The 22,144-nt window shown below is 31.6% G+C and overlaps 1 protein-coding gene across 3 annotated transcripts in view; it reads right to left on the bottom strand.

Annotated features, from left to right (window-relative positions):
- LOC148609578 (uncharacterized) overlaps positions 1 to 22,144 on the bottom strand; it is a 33,747-nt gene that overhangs the window by 5,407 nt on the left and 6,196 nt on the right. For 2 of the 3 annotated variants that reach the window (XM_088541014.1, XM_088541013.1), the window contains exons 2-3: positions 10,788 to 10,922; positions 1,008 to 1,139 (exon numbers count right to left, since the gene is read on the bottom strand). In XM_088541014.1, coding sequence (XP_088397140.1) covers positions 1,008 to 1,139; positions 10,788 to 10,920 — 265 coding nt within the window. In that variant the 5' untranslated portion in view covers positions 10,921 to 10,922. Of the gene's footprint in view, positions 1 to 1,007; positions 1,140 to 10,787; positions 10,923 to 11,402; positions 11,470 to 22,144 lie in introns of those variants that run through there. The other variant, XM_088541015.1, reaches the window with a different exon arrangement.

Genomic DNA, 22,144 nt, shown 5'->3' with positions numbered 1-22,144 from the left:
GTTCTCAACGTTCCATGAGAACTTCCAGGTGATGGCTGAATTTGATTTGATTCTCGAAGCAATCCGAAAATGTATGCATAATTAACGATGGGTATCGAAGAATACAAAAAAAAAATTATGTATGATTAATACTGGGTATTATAGAATACCAAAATATATGTATTAATGATACTGGGTTTCGTAGAATACAAACATGTATGTATTATTAATACTGGGTCTTGTTTAAAACACATAAATATATGTATGATTAATAATGGATATCATAAAATACAAAAATGCATGTATAATTACTACTGGGTATCGTAGAATACAACGGAAATGCATGTTTGATTAATACTGGATGTCGAAGAATACAGAATTGTCTGCATGAATAGTACTAGACATCAGAGAATACAACAATGCATGTATGATTAATTCTGGGTAACGTAGAATACAAAATTGTATGTATAATTGATACTGGTTATCGTAGAATGTACATTTGTGCCGAAATAAATCTATTCAAAATCTGAAAACTTATTGCCTTACAGTTCTGGTGTCGATTTCACAAAAAGTCTGTAGTGTAAAGTTGATCGTAAGTAATGACGTCACAACCTAACATAGCATTGTGACGTCATAATTTACGATCAATTCCACACTTACGACTTTTTTTTTTAAATTGACGCCTGATGGTATAAGTTGTTAGATTGAATTTATTTTGTATTCAACGGTCAAGGGTTGTAAAAGAGGTTATTTCAAAGGAATGAAAACGAGAATAAGTTATCGAAACCCAGGGTTCATTTAAACAGACGTGTTTAAAGCTTGATGAATCTCCGTTACACTAGTGAATAACATTGAAGTGAATTAGAGATCCAGAAATATTAACGAAAAGACGATCAGCAACAAACAAAAAAAAATAAAACAAAACAAAACAAAACAAAACAAAAACAAAACAAAAAACAAAAGAAAGGAAAGGGGAAAAAGAAAAAATAAAGAAAAAAGAAAAAAAGAAATAAGATAAAAATACGTACCATTTCTATCAAATAGTTGGAATAATCTGCCAATAAACGATTCTGTGTGATGTTGGTAGGAATTTTGGTGCGACCGTAGTTTTTGTGTTAAAATTCTGAAATTTCTTTTTTTTAAACCTCCCGGTAAGGAACCTGCAAGAAAAAGTGAAATATAAACAACACTTAGTTGTTCAAATGTATACACGTAACTATATACACTTTCCACAAAAATATGAGTTCCTGCCTCTTGAAAGACACATACCGTGCTGCTCGATGAAGGTCAGATCTGCGTTAAAGAGAAATACTATCCATGAAAGAGTTATCAAGGGAACCAAGATTCTTGCGGAAATAAAAAAAATGTAATCAAAGGGCAAAGACAATACATGGAAAACGGACACACACAACAAAGAACATAAAATAACCAAAATAATACAAAGCAATAAAAGTAAATTATCAACTCGGACTCTACTAAAAACTGGGACAAGTGTAGCAGAAAACCAACAAATGCTTCACGAAACTAAAACTGGTTTTTAAAGAGTTGTTATGTGCGGCGTTTTGTAGTTATTGAATGTTTTATTTTTATTTTATTTTAATTTTTGCATTGTCAAAAATATGTATATAATTTATATAATTCAAAGTCTGCATTTAGTTACTTTATGTTCTTTTTTGTGTATGTCTGTTTTCCATGTCTGGTCTTTGTCCCTGGATTACATTTGTTTGATTACCTTATAACCTTGGTTCCTTTGATTACTCTTTAATTAAGTTGGAAAGTCCATTATAAAGACGAAAATGGTTGGGTGTTGCCCCGCGTGTACTTAAAACGATTCCCTTTTTATGGTATCTGATACACATATTTATAAATTGGGATGGTTGCATAACATAAATTGTATACGCGGCGCGTTTGCTTAAATTGCAATAATTTCACAAGTTTAAGAGTAATCAAGGGAACCAAGGTTATAGCGGTAATCAAAAGAATTTAATCCAGGGACAAAGACCACACATGGAAAACAGACATACACAACAAAGAACATAAAGTAACTAAAATCATACAGTCTCATAAAAGAGATTATCTAAACTATACTTTTTAAGACAGTTTAAAATGTAACATAATTTCTTTTACCGCCAAAATCTAAATTTAGAGGTAAGGGAAGCGATTTATATTTTTTTTAAGTAAACCACTGTTGAACAAGTTTAAAAACATATATACTGAGAAAAAAATATCGTTCTAATGTGTATTAGTATTTCATTCAATCCAATCTCCTTTTACAAATTGATAACAATAGAGAGAAGAACGTTTTGAGAAATAATAAAAACAAAAGTAAAGGAAACCTAGCATGCCTAAACAGGATCTTAGTTCCTGACTTTATAAGTGTAATCTTCACTGTAATGGTACACAGGATCTACCCTAAATAATAATGAATTAATAAGAGTGAATTACCAAAATTCTATCACGAGTGCCGAACAACACCTAGATTTAACGAGTGTGTGGAACATGTTCCGCGTACGAGTCAAATCCTCAAGCTTTCTTGGCATAAGTGATCATATTATGGTTATTCACGATATCCAATTGATTATCCTATTTATTATATAGGTTTTCATCACAAATAATCGATATTTACAACGTGAATTATAAATTCTGTGATTGGCGGATTGGTATCAAAGTTGTAACGTTTTGGCGGGAGAAAGTCGGAAAGTGAAATTATCGAACATTTATTTCACAGTGTGAAATTTCGAAATTTATTACACTGGGAACATTCGGTAAATTGCTGCTATCTTTATAATAATAGATTCTATTGAATTATCGTTAACATTACTGTAACATGTGTTGTGCGATTTCAGAGTAAAAAATCATTTAAATTAGTCTTTAAAAATATTCAATATCATATACCACTTATCATTCTCCTAAGAAATACAATCGAGTCACACTCTAGAGATTCTTCATACCTTGTAAGAATAATTCCAAATCATCTTCCAAATATACAGAGGAAGATGTTAACAAAATGCTGGAATTTTTAATCGACAACATATTTGTCCAGTGTGGTTGACGTGTTTTTCAACAAACGGTCGGCATTCCAATGGGAACAAATTATGCTCCTCTACTTGCTGACATCTTATTAGGCTGACTTTATAGATCTGATCCGAAAGAATATCGCTTGGCTAGATCCTTTAATCTCAGTTTCCGCTATATAGATGACGTATTATCTTTCAACAATCCTAATTTCGGGGATTTGATACAGCGCATCTACCCCAGAGAACTTGAGATACTATAGGCACTGTGAAGTCAGCCTCATATCTTGACCTACACTTAGAAATCGATGGTAAAGGAAAACTATTGACCAAACATTAGACAAACGTGATGACTTTTCATTCAGCATTGTCAACTTTCCTGTCATCTGTGACACCATACCTTCAGCACCTGCGTATGGAGTGTTCATATAACAACTCAAACGTTTTGCCAGAGCTTGCCGAAACTACGCAGACTTTCTGTATCGCTCTAGAACTCTAACAAATAGGCTTCTGGAACAGGGTTACGTTGCTACAAGATTGAAGTCATCACTATAGAAGTTTTATAGTCGTCATCATGAACTCGTGGATCGTTATGATGTATCCATCAGCACCATGAAAACTGATTTATTCAACGGGTCATAGTTTTCCTTTCCTCGTTTGTCTACCCCGGACTTGACTTTTTATGAGCAACTCGGCGGGGGTTTCTAGAAAAGTAGAGGACGCTTACCCTACCGCTGCACCTAGTCCATGCTCCCAGTTTTTAGTGGAGTCCGAGTTGCTCATTTACTTTTGTTACTTTGTATGTATGATTTTAATTACTTTATGTTCTTTGTTGTGTATGTCTGTTTTCCATGTCTGGTCTTTGTCCCTGGATTACATTCTTTTGATTACTGCTATAACCTTGGTTCCCTTGATTACTTTTCCATGTCTTGTCTTTGTCCCTGGAATACATTCTTTTGATTACATTTTTTATACCTATAACCTTGGTACCCTTGATTACTCTAATAGGAATAGTCATCATGAATGTTTATGTTATTAATGTTAGATTGTTTGGAAACCAATAAGAGCATCTCATTAAGAATATGCGAGGTTTTAAACCCTTAAGAAAAGTTGTTAAATGATAATATCTTCAATACATCATGATTAAAAAAACCGGCTGCTTTGAAATTTCTGTTTAAAAACCTGTCTCTTGTTATCATTAAACTAAAACATCATGGTTTGAAAAAGTGTACTTAGTACCCACAATAAGGATTTAATTATTCTTTCGATATTATTATCCTCTTCGAAAATATACCGGAAATGATATATGAGAAAGACTATCCATGAAAGAGTTATCAATACGTTGCTCATTTTAGCACTGCAAAGAAAGCTACCCGGTGAACAAAACTGATCAGTAATTATTCAAAGTTGCTTATTTGTATGTACGATGAGTGATTTTATGGTCTCGATTGTTTATATATCTGTTTCAATTACGACTTAATCAATCTTCAACCATCGCAGTTCCATTTTGTAAACGCGTAAATTTCACGAGCTTCCTCAATTTCTCTTTTTATGCATTGAATTAAGAATGTTGTCTTATTATATGAGCCAATTCTTTATGCACAAAAGTACTAATATGAGAAGTTCACTGCAACGTTTGAGGCTTACACTACCTTTGCACCTACTCCATGATCACATTTTCAGTCGAGATAACTAATAACTAATTTCCTTTCGTTCCATTGAATGTCTTACACAGGAAAAAATGCAACATATATTTTCACATATTTTAAAATTTATGGAAACCTATGTAAAGGACCGATTTGGATATTTATGTTTTTATGCATATTAAACAATGGTTTTCAAAAATCTTCAAAAACCATACTATACTCACATATGACGTTCTCAAAAAAAACATAAATATCGTATTAGTCTTAAACATATGTTTTTTTCATATTTTTTTTTTCACATTTTTCCTAAATGTATGAAAAAAACTATGCTGTTTTTGTTTTAATTTTTTCCTGTTTGTTTCTATTTTCCTTGCCTATTCGTTATCCTTGGATTATCTTCTCTTTGAATACCGTTCGATTCCTGGTTTCCTTGTTTTACTTTTTATGGGGAAAGCTGTTAAAGTCAAAAAAAAAGTCTTTACTCTCCCTTCATATTCAAAACTTATTATCCTTTTTTAATTTTACATACGGTCTTATAGATTATTTGATTGAATAATTAACCCGATCATCACTTAGTTTACTAATTACATCGCGAGAGATGTTTGTTAATTAGCAAATTTATGTACCCTAGTTATGTTACATTAAATATAATACAAATTAGCCTACTCCATTAAATGACACCACGATAAGTTGTATTTTAGTTTGTTTTGTTGTTTTTTCTATACAAGTAGCGGGTTTAATTTTCCAATGCAAATTCATATCCGGCTACTTTGACAACGTACATTAAGTTAGTGTACCATTTCACGTGTATTACATGGTAAAATACAAATAAATGATTTGGTAGAAGCAATGTTTAAAATTGGCAATACTTAAATCGCTGCGCGTAAAATAAAAACATTCTGGAAAAGCTATTTCTAGAATATTTTCAGCATCACTAAGTGATTGACAGTGAAACAATTTCCTAAACAAGTGCATTTTAACAATAGCGTCTCCATAAACCCCAACAATGAATTTAGAAATGGGTTACTGTATATTTGATTGAATATTGAATTAGGCAATGTTTCACGAACTCATTGATTTCTATGGTGTGTCCATCTGAACCTATTTGTTCATCATGTCATAGTGTTCCTTTTTTCTATTTTTTTCTCCTTTTTGTCAACATTCGACGTTAAATTTTATGAACAACTCGGTGGGTGTTTCTAGAAAAAAAGTGGACGCTTACCCTCCCAGTTATGAGTGGAGTTCGGGTTTCATATTTTTGGGGGGTTTCTATCCGCATGTTATTTTGGATTATTTCATGATGTTTGTTGTATGTGTCTTTTTTTCATGTCCAGTCGTTATTCATTGATTATTTTCTTTTTGATAACTGCTTACTTGCTTTCCCTTTCAAGAAATTGTATCTTTTAGCACCTAGACAGTTCTGAAATGATGCTATCTGGAATCATGTTAACAGTAGCATCTCCATAAACCCCAACAATGAATTTAGAAATGGGTTGTTGTATATATAATTAAACCAACAAAACTCTACCATAATTGATTGTCTGTAGTATTTCAACAACCATTCATGTACATTATTTGTCTGGTAAGCATGACGCAGTCAGATCATAAGCATGCTTTTATAAGGGGCGGAATATTCAATGAACTTGAGAATCATTGAAAAAAAAGTTATCATGTGTTTTTCATTCTTAACTCTGGTGTATTCTCTGTAGAGTACTAATTCATTTATTACGGCCTTCTTATTCAGGAAAAGTTGTTGTAAAACAAAACATGATACTGGGAACGGTCATACAGACGCCATTTAGACACTCAAAGGATTTTAAAACAAATTTATATGATGTCCCATGTTAACAGATTATTTATTCATTATTTGGTTTAGTATAAAAATCCACACCTCTTTGGTATAATAAAGTGTGCATAGTAACAAAAAAGATACTTATCAATTCCATAGGCCCATAGTCTAAAATTATAGGAAGTTATAGCTTTACAATGTATTTCTTTCACTGAATTTGGTACTTACAATCTTGTGTAGACCTATCCTTCTTTACATTTTATATTTTAGATGGGTCAATCGAGTGAACCTTGGTTTGATCTGAATTTACTCACTTACTCCGAATTATAGCAGAGGAAGCTAACCCTACCAGTGTACCTGGTCCATGCACCTAGAATATAGTGGAGTTCGGGTTGCTCATTTACTTTTGTTTCGTTGTACGTGTTATTTTGTTTTTTATTGTCTTTGTTGTGAGTCCCTGTTGTCTTTATATTTGGATTGTACGCTTTTGATTACTGCTCGAGAGTTCCAATATCCTAAAACGCCGACCTTGGCTAGCCAGTGTAGCAAAAAAAAAAACAAAAACAAAAACAAAAACAAAATAAAATAGACAAACAAATAAAAACGCAGAACAGTGACTTGATAAATACACATATCTGCCTTGATATAAACTTTGCCTGTGTTTAGTTTATTATTCAATCATCAAAACCATGATGGAAAGATTTTACTTTTTAAAGTTGAGTGCCAAACCTTTCAGAGCGATAAGAATAATAACAAAAAATAAATAAAAATAGAAATATAATTTCAAAAATAATCTAAAATCATTATTGTACAACAAGTATAAGATATATGTATCACATACGTTATGCCTTTATTTAACACAGTTTTCCAATAGTGTCTTTTAAAATGTGCATTTGCTTTGATAAAAAAAAAGATCAGTAGTTTACAAGAGTAATCTCGAGTGGAAATCGAAAGAAAGTTACTACATATTACTTTGACATAAGTGTATGTCTACAACAAAGAATTCTATGAAAAATTTCCGGAAAAATCCTGTTATGCAGATAACTAAGAGCGGTGTTTTATCCTTGAGTGAAATTATATTGTCAGATTAGTTAGTGTTTTACAAGCATGCTTCTGATTTTTCCCATATTGCCTAATTCTTACAAATACTTTCACTTAAAAGGGTCATGAGGTTAGGTGGAAAATATATTAACGCAATTAACACAAGCTTACCATTAATTTTGCTGAATGCAATACTTGCTGTATGGGGTTACTCAGTTACTGTTTTATCGACTTAACAAATGTTTTTTTTTTTCTTGTATTTTATAACTTCTTTTCAGGAGAAGTGCATCCCACGGCCAAGAGTGCTGAATGTCATTTGATAACTCTTGTGTGTTACCTTTTCCTCGGTCACCAGTTTAACAACATCATGCAAAATAAATAAGGTCTTTTGGAGTGATCAGGTAAAATGTCACACTTAATTAGTTATATAACTACTAAATATAATTATATATTCCGTAATGCCGACTGATCGCCAGAAAAGTAGTTAATTAATAAAGGACAATTCATTCATAAGTTACTCTATTTTATTCTGCAATAAATACGCTTTCAATTTTGCAAATATTATGATTTTCCATTGTGATTTTTGCTCCTTTTTAAAAGGATATGCCGTCATCCTTGCCCACCTGGTTATAATTATCTGATATATCATTCAAAACAAACGAGAATTATATAATAGACATAAAGGCATTTATTTCTATTATTTATAAGAATGAATAACTAAGTTGGGTATACGTATGTCATTCAAAGATAATGATGCAATAAGCAATTATATTTGAACCTTTCAATAAATAATAAATTCTAGAGATATCTATCATTGATAGAAAATGAACTAATATCTGAGAATTAGATCTTAAACAAGTATAATTTGAAAAATATTACAAAATAAATAATTGTTCCTTAGTCGCAGTTTTTTTTCTATTCTACACAACACAAATAATTATTGATGCTACAAGTCTAACAATGAGTACTTTTAGATACAAGTCCTCAGAAATATAATGCAAAAAGAGGGCAGTTAAAGATAAAACCAAACAATTTTTATTGTTAAGGAGTCTAATTTTGAAAAAAAGAGGAGTGTCAATTTCGTGGCGAGGAAATAAAAAAGAATGCATAATACACTGAAAATACCACATATGGTGTACCCTAAGATACAAATATAAGTAAAACAAATCATTATAAAAGCAGGCCTGTTGTTTTAAGAATCAATAATCGATTGTCAATTTAAATCTTCATCAAAAATTTAACTGAACAAAACTGTCATCAATGTGATAATATTGAAGTATCTGTTTAAGGGACCTTGAATTGTTTTCTAGGTGCCTATATATTTCTTAATGTTACTTTTTCACTTTGTCACCAAAACAATATTTCACTATGCATATTTTCTGTTTCACACTTGAAGTTAGTATTAAGAGGATTAAAAAAAAAACCTTACAATGAAAAGGGGATATTATGTCACTAAAATACATTTAAGGATACTTTCGTTATAAAATTTGGATTAATTTATCAATTGTATCATTGAAAAGACACTTTAAATCAATACATGCTTGCACTGTCAACAAAATGTTTCTAAATGTATACATTAGCATCGCTGAGAGAATACCCATTAAGATCATGTTACTTATCAGGAAGGTGGGTTTTATTCGTCTTCTGCTTAAATTGAAATCGTATGATATATGATACGTTTAACTTCATTACGCGCATTGTATTAAAGCTTTGGAAGAAAGTGTGCTATTAAAAGCGACACGTCAATAGTTTTGAATGAAAAATAAAAATAAAATGAATATGAAAACTGAAAATGAAACAAATAAACTGTGTTTGCAGAAGGTAAATACCAAAACAAAATAAAAATAGAAGTATACAATTCAACATTACACCTTTTCTCTGTAGTCTCCTCTTTTCACGTTTTGCCTCTGACGAAAATTTGGGCCTATATTTTTGTCCTTTTATTCAAGAGTTGAAAGTTTTATTTTTAATGTTGCATCATCATGAAATATCGTTGACCGTAGCACATTTCCAATGAAGCATACTAGCGCTTCAGGAGATAGACCTAGGGAAGGGACACAACTCTTAAAAATCATTGGAACGTTTGTATTCAACATTTTACAACAATCTTATGTAAGCATCTAATTAACTTGGATTCATTTTATTCAGCTTCAAATGAAAGCTTGAGAGGCTTTGGTGAAATTGAGTATGATGCAAACATATCACTGATTTCATGAGTTATGTCCCTTATCCTAGGTCTACCTCCTTGAAGTCTAAATATATCGACCGGTGGACGCTTTTACACGCCGTTGAAATATCACCGAAACATTCAATTCTAATGATAACATTTTGGTTGTTTCTCTGACCTTATTTGTATAATATTTTAAGTAGTACTCCAGCTCAGAAACATGCAAAATGTAATTCAAGGTTAAAAAGCCTGCATATTTTTATTTTTGATTTTCTTGTTTAAAACGTTATTCTAAACAGAAATTATATGTGGTTTTTCATATAACTTATGAATTATATAGAATGTACTGTAGAATTTGAAAAAAGGGATAACTCTGTAAATGACACAAAATACAGTAGAAACCATTGGAAATTTAATGTGAATTATCTTCTGAGAGCAGACAGATTGGAATGAATGATTATACATTTCATCAATTAGACTATGAAGCAACTTAATAAAAAAAAATAAAATAAAAATGGATGGCCTTTTTTGGGAATGTATCACATATAACAGATTTGCATGATTCTTAGCTGGAGTACTACTTAAATATAGATAGAAAATAAACAGTGATTAATAAAAGAAGTCCACTTAATTGTGGACGAGTAATCAAGGGAACAAAGTTATAGCGGCAACCAAAAGAATGCAATCCAGGGACAAAGACCAGACATGGAAAACAGACACACACAACAAAGAACACAAAGCAACCAAAACCATACTTACAAAGTAACAAACGCAAATGAGCAACTCGGACTCATGACACATTACGTGTAAAGCCAATTGTCCAATGAGAAATGCGTATTTTACAGTTAATGTAACTACATGTATTTAGTTCATTTTTACTGTTTAAATGAGGCTATTGTTTACTAAATTATTATTCATAAAAGAAAACATTACATACCTCCATCGAAACCAATCCGACCATCCAAATAGGAGTTAAGAATGGAAAATAAGAAATACTAAACAAAACAAAACAAAATAAACAAACATATAAAAATAAAAACACGAAATCTCCCTCTCAAAATATCTCAACAATTGATATACAATAAATATGACTTAGTATTCACAAAAATAAATGATTTTTTTTTTATTAACTGATTTACACAATAACTTACCTCTTAATATTAATCTTAAATCTAAATCTATATCATCTTCTGTGATCTTCATTGGACGTATATAGAAAGATGAGGTTATTCCGATTAACGATATGATTAAGCAGCTCAGATATACCAATATACACTGTTGCATATCTGAAAATGAATGATCATAGTTAGTTTCTGGCTTTGAAGGACTAATACAAAGATGGATAGATAATGTAACGTAAACTATTCATTTCTATGTTAAAGGTTTATGAATACGAATGAGTCTTTCACAGTGGCAACACCTATAGGAGAGTTCCATTCAGGCAAGATGATACTGTGTAGGGCTTTTTATTGTATCTCGTAGTCATGCATTACTATAGATCACCAGTGCATGTAGTCCAAGACAATTTTACACACGTATAATTGAGAAGGGTATTGTATTATGTAAACATACGAGTGATATAAGCGAAGTAAATCTTTTACGATGTACATTAACAAGCAATAAAAGTATGAATTTAAATGTGAAAAAAGTTCATATCTGAATTCCCGTAAGGAAATTGTGTATTTTCAAGATTACCCTTAATGTCTTTAGTACGCAAAACCATACATCAGTACATAGATCAAGAAGACTTGCATTTGATCTCTTACCTGAAGGTCTCAGTCTTACAAAATTTTTCCTCGGTATATTCTCTGTATAATTTTATTTTAAATGATGGTGAATGTAATATGAAATTGAACGCATTATTAATTATTACCAATTGTAATATTCTCATCATGAACGAACAATAATATTACATTCAACATGCTGTTGTTTTACGTAAATGTTGTTCAAGTCTTAATATATTCATTGAATTCGGATATGTTATAATTTATTTTAATGATACAAACAAATTACGATAGAGAGTTGGTCTTTCTGCTAAATTATTTACAATTTGATCTGTGTCATTATGGGTAAATTAGCTGACTGAATTAACAACGCCTTTGAGAGTGTTTTAAAATGACAATGTTGAGTAAGACTTTAGTTTTAAATGTTCCCGTTTCACTAATTAATTCAGAATTCACTCCTTTTAAGTGACTTGCTCTTTACAAACGATGTGTGGCTAATGCAATTAAATGATATATAGATAATGTAGAATTAATGTATAGACAGTCGCCCTATGAATTGTCTACTATCAATATGTAAAAACGATACCGATGTCTTAATGGAATTAATAGCTTTATTGAATTGATATTAGGTCAGCGTTGTATGAATGTATGTTATAGGTCATAAACAGTTTTGCCACTGAAATTGACATCCAAACTTAACCAGACCTCGATCCTTTCTCATTCATCAAATTCTGTATAGCTAAATCAGAATCCTTCTTAAATACTTTAATATCAAGGCTTTTCTTATTACATTTAAGCACAAATTTCACTTAATTAAACAGCCATCATCATTGCTAATGCATATTTCCATCTCAGTTATAAAAGAAAGAACAAAAACACATCCTTTTCCTGAAAGAATAAAAACGAATGTACATATAGTCAATGAATAATCAAGGGAACCAAGGTTATAGTGGTAATCAAAAGAATGTAACCCAGGGACAAAGACCAGACATGGAAAACAGACAAACACAACAAAGAACATGAAGTAACTAAAATCACACATACAAAGTAACAAAAGCAAATAAGCAACTCGGACTCCACTAAAAACTAGGAGCATGGACTAGGTGCACCGGTAGGATAAGCGTCCTCTGCTTTTCTAGAAACACCCGCCAAGTTGCTCATAAAAAGTCAAAACCGAGGTAGAGGAAGAGGAAAACCATGACATGTTGAATAAATCAGTTTTCATGGTGCAGATGGATACACCATAACGATCCACTGGTTCATGATGACGACCATAAAACTTCTGTAGTGGAAACTGAGATTAAAGGGTCTAGCTAAACGATATTCTTTCTTTCGGATCAGATCAGCCATCATTTCAAATAAAATAATGAAATAAATGACTTCGAAACATTTAGGTAAAGTTCTGCTCATAGCCTTTATCGGCTCCACTAAAGTACTTTTCTCACATTTCCGATATAGAGTAACGTAAACAAAGAGCATGACTGATTTTTTTTAACACAAAGCTTTAACATTTTTTTACAGTGGAATGTTTGTAACAGCTCTAACAATATGAAATTGTAATTCACATTTTGCGATAATCAGTTTTCACCCATTAACAAATGAATTTGATTTTGCTTTTCTATAGGGAAAATCAATTCTGAAAAGTTTAAAATTAATCATATGTCAGTCATTGTCAAGCTCCTTTCATGTTCAGTGCCCGATTTAATAAAAAATCTGAAATGGAGTTCCTAAACTCAAATTTCGACCAATCAGATCACTTGAAATTGAAGATTATAGAAAATAATTAAGATTTTGAAGACATCCAATAGAGATGTTAAATAAAGAGATTTTTCAATTTCAGGTGGAGCCTCTATACCTAGTCTCCTATTTTTTACTTCATTCTAAACATGAGAAAAGTAACTGCTTATTGTCCCATATGGTTATAAAAATGTATCTCAAAGGTATTCAATTCCACTCAAGATATGTATTAGCAGGATAAATCAATTGTACATGATTATCGCAACATATCCAATTCTTAAAGTTCAACAACAACAAATCCTTTTGTCACCTTTTCTGTGATTTGCGAAGTACTGCAAAACTAGAATAATATCAGTTTCAATCTTATAATAAGTTAAAAATTTGCCCCTCAAGATTGACTCAGTAAAATTGCCATGTGTTATATAATCATTTACACACTTCATATAAAAGTTGAATAGATTGACATCTGAGTTAGGAGTGGTGGAATAAAATAGTTAACAGTACATTGACAATTTCTTTTTATCACAACTTGCACGTTAATTGAACAGTAATGCATTTTAAGGTACTGCGATTCCTAATGTGTTAGTTTTTCATAACGGAACTGTCATAAATATGATAATAATCACCTTATTGAATGAAACATGATTGTTTTCTGACAGGTAAGTTTTACAGTGATAAAAATTTAAAGAAAGCAATTTAAAAAATCGAATAAAAAGGAAACCCATGATTAGGCGCTTTGTAAAACGGAAAAACATATTATTTTGTCATTTCTCATTTATGAGATGTTAACTCCGTTACTGCGTAGGGAGAGTTTTTTCTCACTAAAAAGACATTAAAATTCCTATTTTTAGCTGTGCGAGATTTCACGGGTTGAAACAGAACACGAGCGCTTTTCCGTAAAAATGGCACTATTGAATAAATAGTGAAAGATCACATATTCCCAACATATTTTTGAAAATTCCTTTAAAATTATAACTTTATCGAGAAAACCGTTGATTATTTTTTGCAGTTTGTTTATACCTAATGACATATTTGAAGTGATATTTTACACCTGGTCATGACGTATCACTGGCCACATTGGTACGTCATGTCCGTCATGTCCGTAAAATCCGGTAATTAATAAGTTTCTTGGTAACTAAGATTTTATATTTCATTATAGAAGGTTCTGAGAGAAATATATTTTTTTTTCAATTTGTATCGGTTTTAAGTAAACTTTTTTTACAAAACACGTGGTGTTGTTTGCGTTTACCTTGAACAATTTTTATTTCAACACTGACAGAATCACGGAAAATTCACAAACCAAATAGATGTTGTGTGCATTTAAAAATGAATAAAGTGGTTTGCAAAAACAAAAACGAGAAACTGAAATTGAAAAAAGATTTTAAAAATTGAGAAAATGAACCCTTCATGTGATCAGTAAAATAATCGTTTATCTTCAGTATCAACATCATTCACTGTTTGTGCATTACAATAGTAAATATCGGAAAAAAATACCGAAGCGTTAGCAGTGGGATGATTCAAATACGTCAATATTCCAAAACATGATCTTAACGTGAACACATGAAATAGAGACGGTCTACACACACAATGTAGTGAACTGAATAAAAAAGATAAACCATAAAAAACTGAAGATAATGGAACAAGATGTCACCCATGAAACTAATAGCTAACAGTATGACCTCCCACAAAAAATTTGGGAGTGACACCAAGTGCTCCGGAAGGGTAATCATGATTAACCAAATTTTCAATTAGCGTTTATACCAAGAAACAGACAACTATCAAGACAATTGGCGTCGTGAATTGAAGATGTAGATTACTACATACGCAGTCATATTTAACAAGTAGAGGGCATGGGCGCCATCTTGTTCATCAGGGAGTAAATTTCTTTTACCTATATCAAATTTGTTGTCGTAAATAATCGTTCCATCATGATAAATGAATCTGAATTGCCATAATCAATTTAAACATATCATTTCTTCATTTTATGTCACCGCCATTATCGATAGGTCAATTAGTAAATTTAAAGTGACCACAAAGGGAACAAAATTTAAAAGGTGGGGATTTAATGTTGATGATAAGTAATTTTTATCGTAAAAATGTCAGTTTTTAGTGCTTTCAGAAGTTTTATGGTCGTCATCATGAACTCGTGGATCGTTATGGTGTATCCATCAGCACCATGAAAACTGATTTATTCAACGGGTCATAGTTTTCCTTTCCTCGTTTGTCTATCCCGGACTTGACTTTTTATGAGCAACTCGGCGGGTTTTTCTAGAAAAACATAGGACGCTTACCCTACCGGTGCACCTGGTCCATGCTCCCAGTTTTAAGTGGATTCCGAGTTGCTCATTTACTTTCGTTACTTTGTATGTATGATTTTAGTTACTTTATGTTCTTTGTTGTATTTGTCTGTTTTCCATGTCCGGTTTACCGCTATAACCTTGGTTCCCTTGATTACTCTTTCAGGTTATGATAGAACCTAAATGTTTAATTTAATGATAGGTAAAGTCAGAAATGGTCTAGAGTTCTGCGTATTTGTTTTCTGTTTGTTTTGATTTCATTTTGTTATCAATTTTCAAATCTAAATTTGGTATGACGCTCTTGTGCTAAATGAAATTAATGGAAAACAGTTAGTCCTTCCATATTTTCAACTAAAATTTTTGTGATGTGATCGCCCATCTCCTTGTTTTCTGACCAATCTCATCAAGAGCAATTCAATTTTCTATTCTTTTGAATTTATCCATTATAGTCTTAGTGAATACCTTATCAAAGATGACAAAACTGTATTGATTTTAAGCAGCACTCATCTTCCAATGTTGTCTACAACTCTCATTTCATTATATAACATCCAGGAGTCTGTCTTTGTAACTCGTGACTTTTTAAACAGCATGAGTGCAAGATCATTTGAATATTCGTTTTTTTCCTGTCATGTCAACTAATTTTCAGGACTACAGTGGTCAATTTTACAAAAAGTCGTAAGTGTAAAATGGGTCGCAAGTTATGACGTAACAATGTTATTTTATGTTGTGACGTCTTTCTTATGATCAAATTTACACTTACGACTTTTTGTGAAATTTACGCCTGATTAGATATTTGTCGTTATATTGATGTACGCAGTGAAATGTTATGGAATAATGTTTTTTATGAACGACGTGTCTTTCAGTGAAGGCGTTAGTATTGATTGATTTAAAAAAAATGATTAAACTTTTACTCGATTGAAATGTAATATGAAATATTTATACAATTGCTCAATAATACCTTGACAGTGATAATTCTCATATATGACTGTTAAACTTTGAATATTAAACAGAAATTTCAATACTATTGGGACTATATAACTGTTTTTATTACAGTCATTGCTGTCAGGAAAGTAGTAACACTGGATAACGCATCACTGGAGTGAATAATGTAATATCAGATTTATGATACCTGGCGTGTTAACCATGCTTGTAAGACTGAGGTTACAAAAAGTAATCAGATTTACAATGTCCGGAATTTGACAAATCTTGAACAAGACTGATGTCTGCTTGATATTTGTTCATTTATTGATAAACTGTAGCGCTTTATATGTTGTAGCGATCTGCCATCACATAATTAAACAGTCAACATTTGTCACTTGACATTAACAATAACTAAATAGAGTTTTTTTTTACCCACAAAGTGCCTTTATAAAGTTATTCGCGGATAACGTAGAACATTCGGGATTCATAAATGTATTAATTTAATCACTTGTTTTTGACAACAACCATTTTTGTCGGATCACAGTATAACTGATTTCAACTGAAAGGCAACGGTCTATTCAACACAGATGAAAACGAATAGGTAACAGGATTTTAAAATGATCTTATCTTCTTGATAAATTGTCGCATATTCAAATTTTCAATAATGGAAATATCAAGAATGCCACTTCATTCCATTTGATTTCATTCAATGTATGCATTTATTTGCAAATTGCAAGCCTTTTTAGCAAAGAATTTGCTTCATTGGCTGAAAAAAAATATTTGTGTACTGACTAAGTCCCTGTAGTTAAGTGTATTGTCACATTTTTAAGAATTTGTTTGGTAGTGAAATATGATACCTAATTTTTTCAAGCTATTAATTAAATGATATTTGCTTTACCTCCAGCCAAACACATTTCATACATAATTAAGAAGTTGCAAAAAGAATCAGAGACAGACAATTAAAATAAGGATTTAATTTGAAACAATAGCTTCATATTGGCTGCATTTGGAAAATGGGCTAATAGACTTTACGAAAATTTCGCCATCCGGAGCGGCTTAGTTGAGTCCATTTTAAACGATATATAAAAATGAAATAATTTGAGTAAATGGCGAATGTCTTTCTCCGCTTACTTTGGTCTGCAGTCTAAATTTATTCTTATAGCCTAATATTCTTCAAAGTGCGTTTAATTTATCATTTTAGGATACACAACTAGGAAATGATTATGGCTGGCCATCCGACTACTCATTATTGCCTTCAACATAGTCATTCTGATGCTCAATTTGTACATGCAGTTAGTACAGTATAATTAGTATTCACACAATTTGTTTCAATTATAATTCTAATGGTAAAACTACATGTAGTAGAAAATATTACAAGTCATATTTGTTATGTATTCTTTCATATTTACACAAAATTATTGTTTTAATCTTTATTTAAGAAGATTCTTATCATCTTACAACTGAGAGTAAATAACGAGCTAAATCATAAACTATATTATACAGACTACTTTGGACAATATGATTAAGCGTTAAAGGGTAGGTTTGTTTGTGATGAATTTAATCCATTTATGGATTTTAAAACCAGTAGGTACTGTAAAAAAACTGTATTTTCAATTCGTAATCAAACAAGTATTTTTATTTGACGTCCGACAAACGAATGCTTAAAGATTTTCGATATTTCAATAGATACGATTAACTCATATACTCACGATATTGTCTTTAAAAGATAATACAAAGCGGACAGTTTTAAAATGAAAAGACTACATAAGACAAACAATAAGATGTCATGCTATACAATCTGATGTCAAAAGAAATTAACTTATATGAATAACATTGTTCATGAGATTGGTTACAAAACACTTTAAACATGAGAGAAATCATGCAACGGAATCAATATTCGAACGGAAAACAAAAGAAGATATTCCAGGGATAAGACCTAGAGTGTAGACAGACATACAAAAAAAAAAAAAAAACACCTACAAAGAAAAAAAAAGTACACGAGCAACCCAGAATCCACTAAAACTTGGAGCATGGACCGGTGCACTGGTAGGGTAAGCGGCGTCTGCTTTTCTAGAAACACCAGCCGATTTGCTAAGAAAATGTCACGTCTGGGTTAGACGAAAGAGAAAAGGTAAAATATGGCCAATCGATTTTCGTAATGCCGATAGATACACAAAAACGGTCCACAAGTTAATGTTGACGACCATAAGACTTCTATACTGACTTCAATAATGTAGCAAAATAACCCTGTTCCAGAAGCCAAATTATAAGATTCTAAGACGGTAAAAAATATCCGTGTAGTTATGGCATGCTCGGGCATAACGTATGAGTTGTGATAAGAAAATACCATACGCAGGCACAGCGTTGCCACAGATAAAAAGAAAGTTGGCATAGTGGAATAAACAGTCAACGTGCTGTTCGTGTAGACTGGTTATAAATTTTCTTTTCGATCGATCGCTGAGTGTATATCAAAATGTGAGGCTGACTTCATAGTGCTTGTAGTGTCCTTTAAGTTTTTTTGCTTGAAAAATTCTCGAAACTAGGAAAGACACAATATCATCTATATAGCGAAAAATGAGTTCAAGAAATTTGGCTAAATGATGGTCCTTCTTTTGGACCAGATCAACTATCATAATTGCTCAAAGTACGACGAATCTCCACCAAGAACTTTGTATTTGTATCTAGGAGTACCAATTCGTAGGTCTTTATGCTTTTATGTCAGAAAATTGAAAAAAATGTGATAACGATGTTTATATATATATATTAATCCTACGAGGAGGAATGACCCGGCCAGCGAAAACTATATTTTAATATAGCCTAGCTGGCCGAGTGGTCTAGGGCGCTGGACTTAGTGCAGGCGGTGTTGCCATAGATGTCACAGCGGTACGAGTCCCGCGGAGAGAACGACCAGAAATTTCCTTGGCAAATTTGACAGTTCTAACATCGTTGGGAATTTTTCAGACCCTTCTATATATATATATATATTGCACGAGCTCTAGGATTCTAAACAGGAGTGTTCATCAACATTTTGTAAAAATATCCCTTTGCATGTCATCGTATCAAAACCAAGCAAATATGTTATTACGCTCCAAACAAATAAAGAAATAAGGCCAACATTCAAATCGTCTTTTGCTTATGCTTACGATCTGTAGAAAATCTTATTATCAAATAAGGCAATTTGCTTTACGGGAACAATTCAAAAACATGACAAAACATGTTTGTGATTCATGCCTATAAATAAATAATAATAACAATGGAAATGTAGAAACTGTCAAATTGATGGAATCTAGACCTTTACATTTGCTGTCTTATCAGATACAATTTCTGTTGTTGTTTTAAAAACAGAAGTGAATTTTGTAGAAAATGACTATAACTTTCACAATACAATTCTATTTTGACATGCAAATCTTGAAAGGGGGTTACATTATACAGATATATTTAGATTCAATTTAATTGAATGAATCCATGTTGAGTTGATAACTGTTTAGTTACCTTTTATTGAATAAACATATATAAACGCCAAATTTAGAAAGAATAATTTTTGTTTTCGGAAGTATGATTATTAAATACATGACACATGTTTTCAATCCCCTCTTTAGTTATAGTGCTTATATATACAAACCACTATTGGTCAATTGAAACTGCAGTTGACAGGACAATTAATGCATTGTGTGTGTGTTTATTTCTGATTTTTAATAACGCATCGAGTACATAGTTCATTTAAATTTACATGGTTTGCTTTCAGATTACAATTTTTTTTGTTTATTTTACTATTTACTTATTTAGGCATGCATCAACTACATTGAAGTTTTTTGCATGTCATATGCATTCATATCAATCAAAAGTGAGAAGAAAATGAATTATTTAGCCTGTCTATATTTGTGATCTAACTTGTGATATTTTACCAATTTAGTCATCATTCGTCAAAATAAATTTTGTCATTCTCAGGCTAGACAATTACAAGTATATATAAGTCGTTTAGTCACTTGGGTAAAAACTTACATGTCGTATGACAGAACGAGATATCTAAATAGATAAAACGATAATTGACAGCTTACTACAACACTACTACACAAACTGCATTAAAAGAACAAAATCGAAGTACTAATGAAAAATTGACAAATGAAAATTGTGTTTAAGTTTCATGTTGATTTTCTCATCTTTGACTGTGACAATCCCATTTAATGAAGACATGTTACTTAATTTACTGATTGGGTTTTCGTCTTTTAATAAAGGACATTAGAAGGATATTTTGTTTTATTTTTTTCCTTACCAAAAAAAAAAGTCACTAGTAGTGTAGGCAACAAATTGAAAGGATCAACCTATCAACGTATTTTGATGATTCAGAAAAAACATAAATAAATACAAAAAACTGAGTTCTAGTTTCTTTTTAGCATGATAAATTTGTTGAGTAATGCTTACTTATCGATTGATGCTTGGCATTAAGACATAAATAACCATAAAGTAACTAAGGTTGTCATAATTTTTCTGATGAATTTGTTATATGCCATGTTAAAGGGTGACTGGACATATCCTATTGAAACAATTTCCACTAATTCATTTAGTATGATGTTATGGAGGTGCTACGAATAAAGATAATAATGTATCACATATAGAAATTCTTCAATATTTAGTTTGACGAAAAAACGTATATTACATATTTCATGTATTTTACTTTAGATTTGATTTTTACATGTATTTTCCTAAACATATTGTACGTAAATGGTGCATTCGCCTGCAAAATATATGTCAAATAAAAGAGAAGATTCCGATTGTAAATACTATGAAAAAGTAATCAAGGGAATCAAGATTCGAGCGGAAATCAAAAGAATGTAATCCAGGGACAAAAAAAAATGGAAAACAGACAAACACAACAAAAACATACAGTAGCTAAAATTAAACACATAAAGTAACGAAAGTAAATCGGACTCTGGGAGCATGGACCAGGTGCACCGGTAGGGTAAGCGTCCTCTGCTTTTCTAGAAAAACCCTCCAGGTTGCTAAAACAGGGCAAGTCCGAGGCAGACGAAAGGAAAGGAAAACTATGACACATAGAAAAAAAATTGGTCTTCATGGTGCAGATGAAAACTCCATACACATGTGCTAGAGGGATGTTGCCACAGATGAAAGGAAAGTTGACAATTGAAAACAACACTTTCTGATAGTAAACTCATATATTTTGCTGGCAAAATGCATTATTTTGTATTGCAGTATTACAATCCATTTTCTACTGAATACTGTCATATCAACGAACGTTGTTTTTTTTGCACCAAATGATACTCTAAAATTGTAGAATTTATCACATTTAGAAAGGAAGAGGACGCTAATCTTACTGGTGCACCTAGTCCATGCTACCAGTTTTTTAATACCCTCCGAATCTTTATTCCATTTTTTTTTCTTATATGCATGTTTACGTAGAAACCGTCCTTGCTCCAATGTTGTAATCACTTTTCTTAAATTTCAATGATAAGTTTACAGTAAACACACTTAGAAAACTTAATAGGAATATTTAATATCATATTTTAGTAAATTTATGTAAATAATAATTTTAGAATTTTTACTGAGAAAAAAAATGTTTATAAGAATATCCGACTGTTACGAACGGTCGTTTTGACATTGACGGTGTCAATATAATACTTCTCCGGCACATTGGCAATTTGTGCAGTCAGACATATTACATCTCCGGCACATTGGCAATTTGTGCAGTCAGACATATTACATCTCCGGCACATTGGCAATCAAATTTGGAAACAGCGTCTGAGGTTGGTTCAAAATTCACTCTATACACTGCAGCCAGCCCTCACAAAAATTTCAAGGATCTAGAGAAGC

This window comes from Perna viridis, chromosome 8 (genome assembly GCF_037379345.1).
Source record: "Perna viridis isolate PV_CMFRI_1.1 ecotype Kerala chromosome 8, ASM3737934v1, whole genome shotgun sequence".
Classification (NCBI taxonomy): domain Eukaryota; kingdom Metazoa; phylum Mollusca; class Bivalvia; order Mytilida; family Mytilidae; genus Perna; species Perna viridis.
The sequence above is the reverse complement of the archived record's forward strand: the minus strand, read 5'-3'. Positions and strand labels throughout refer to the sequence as shown.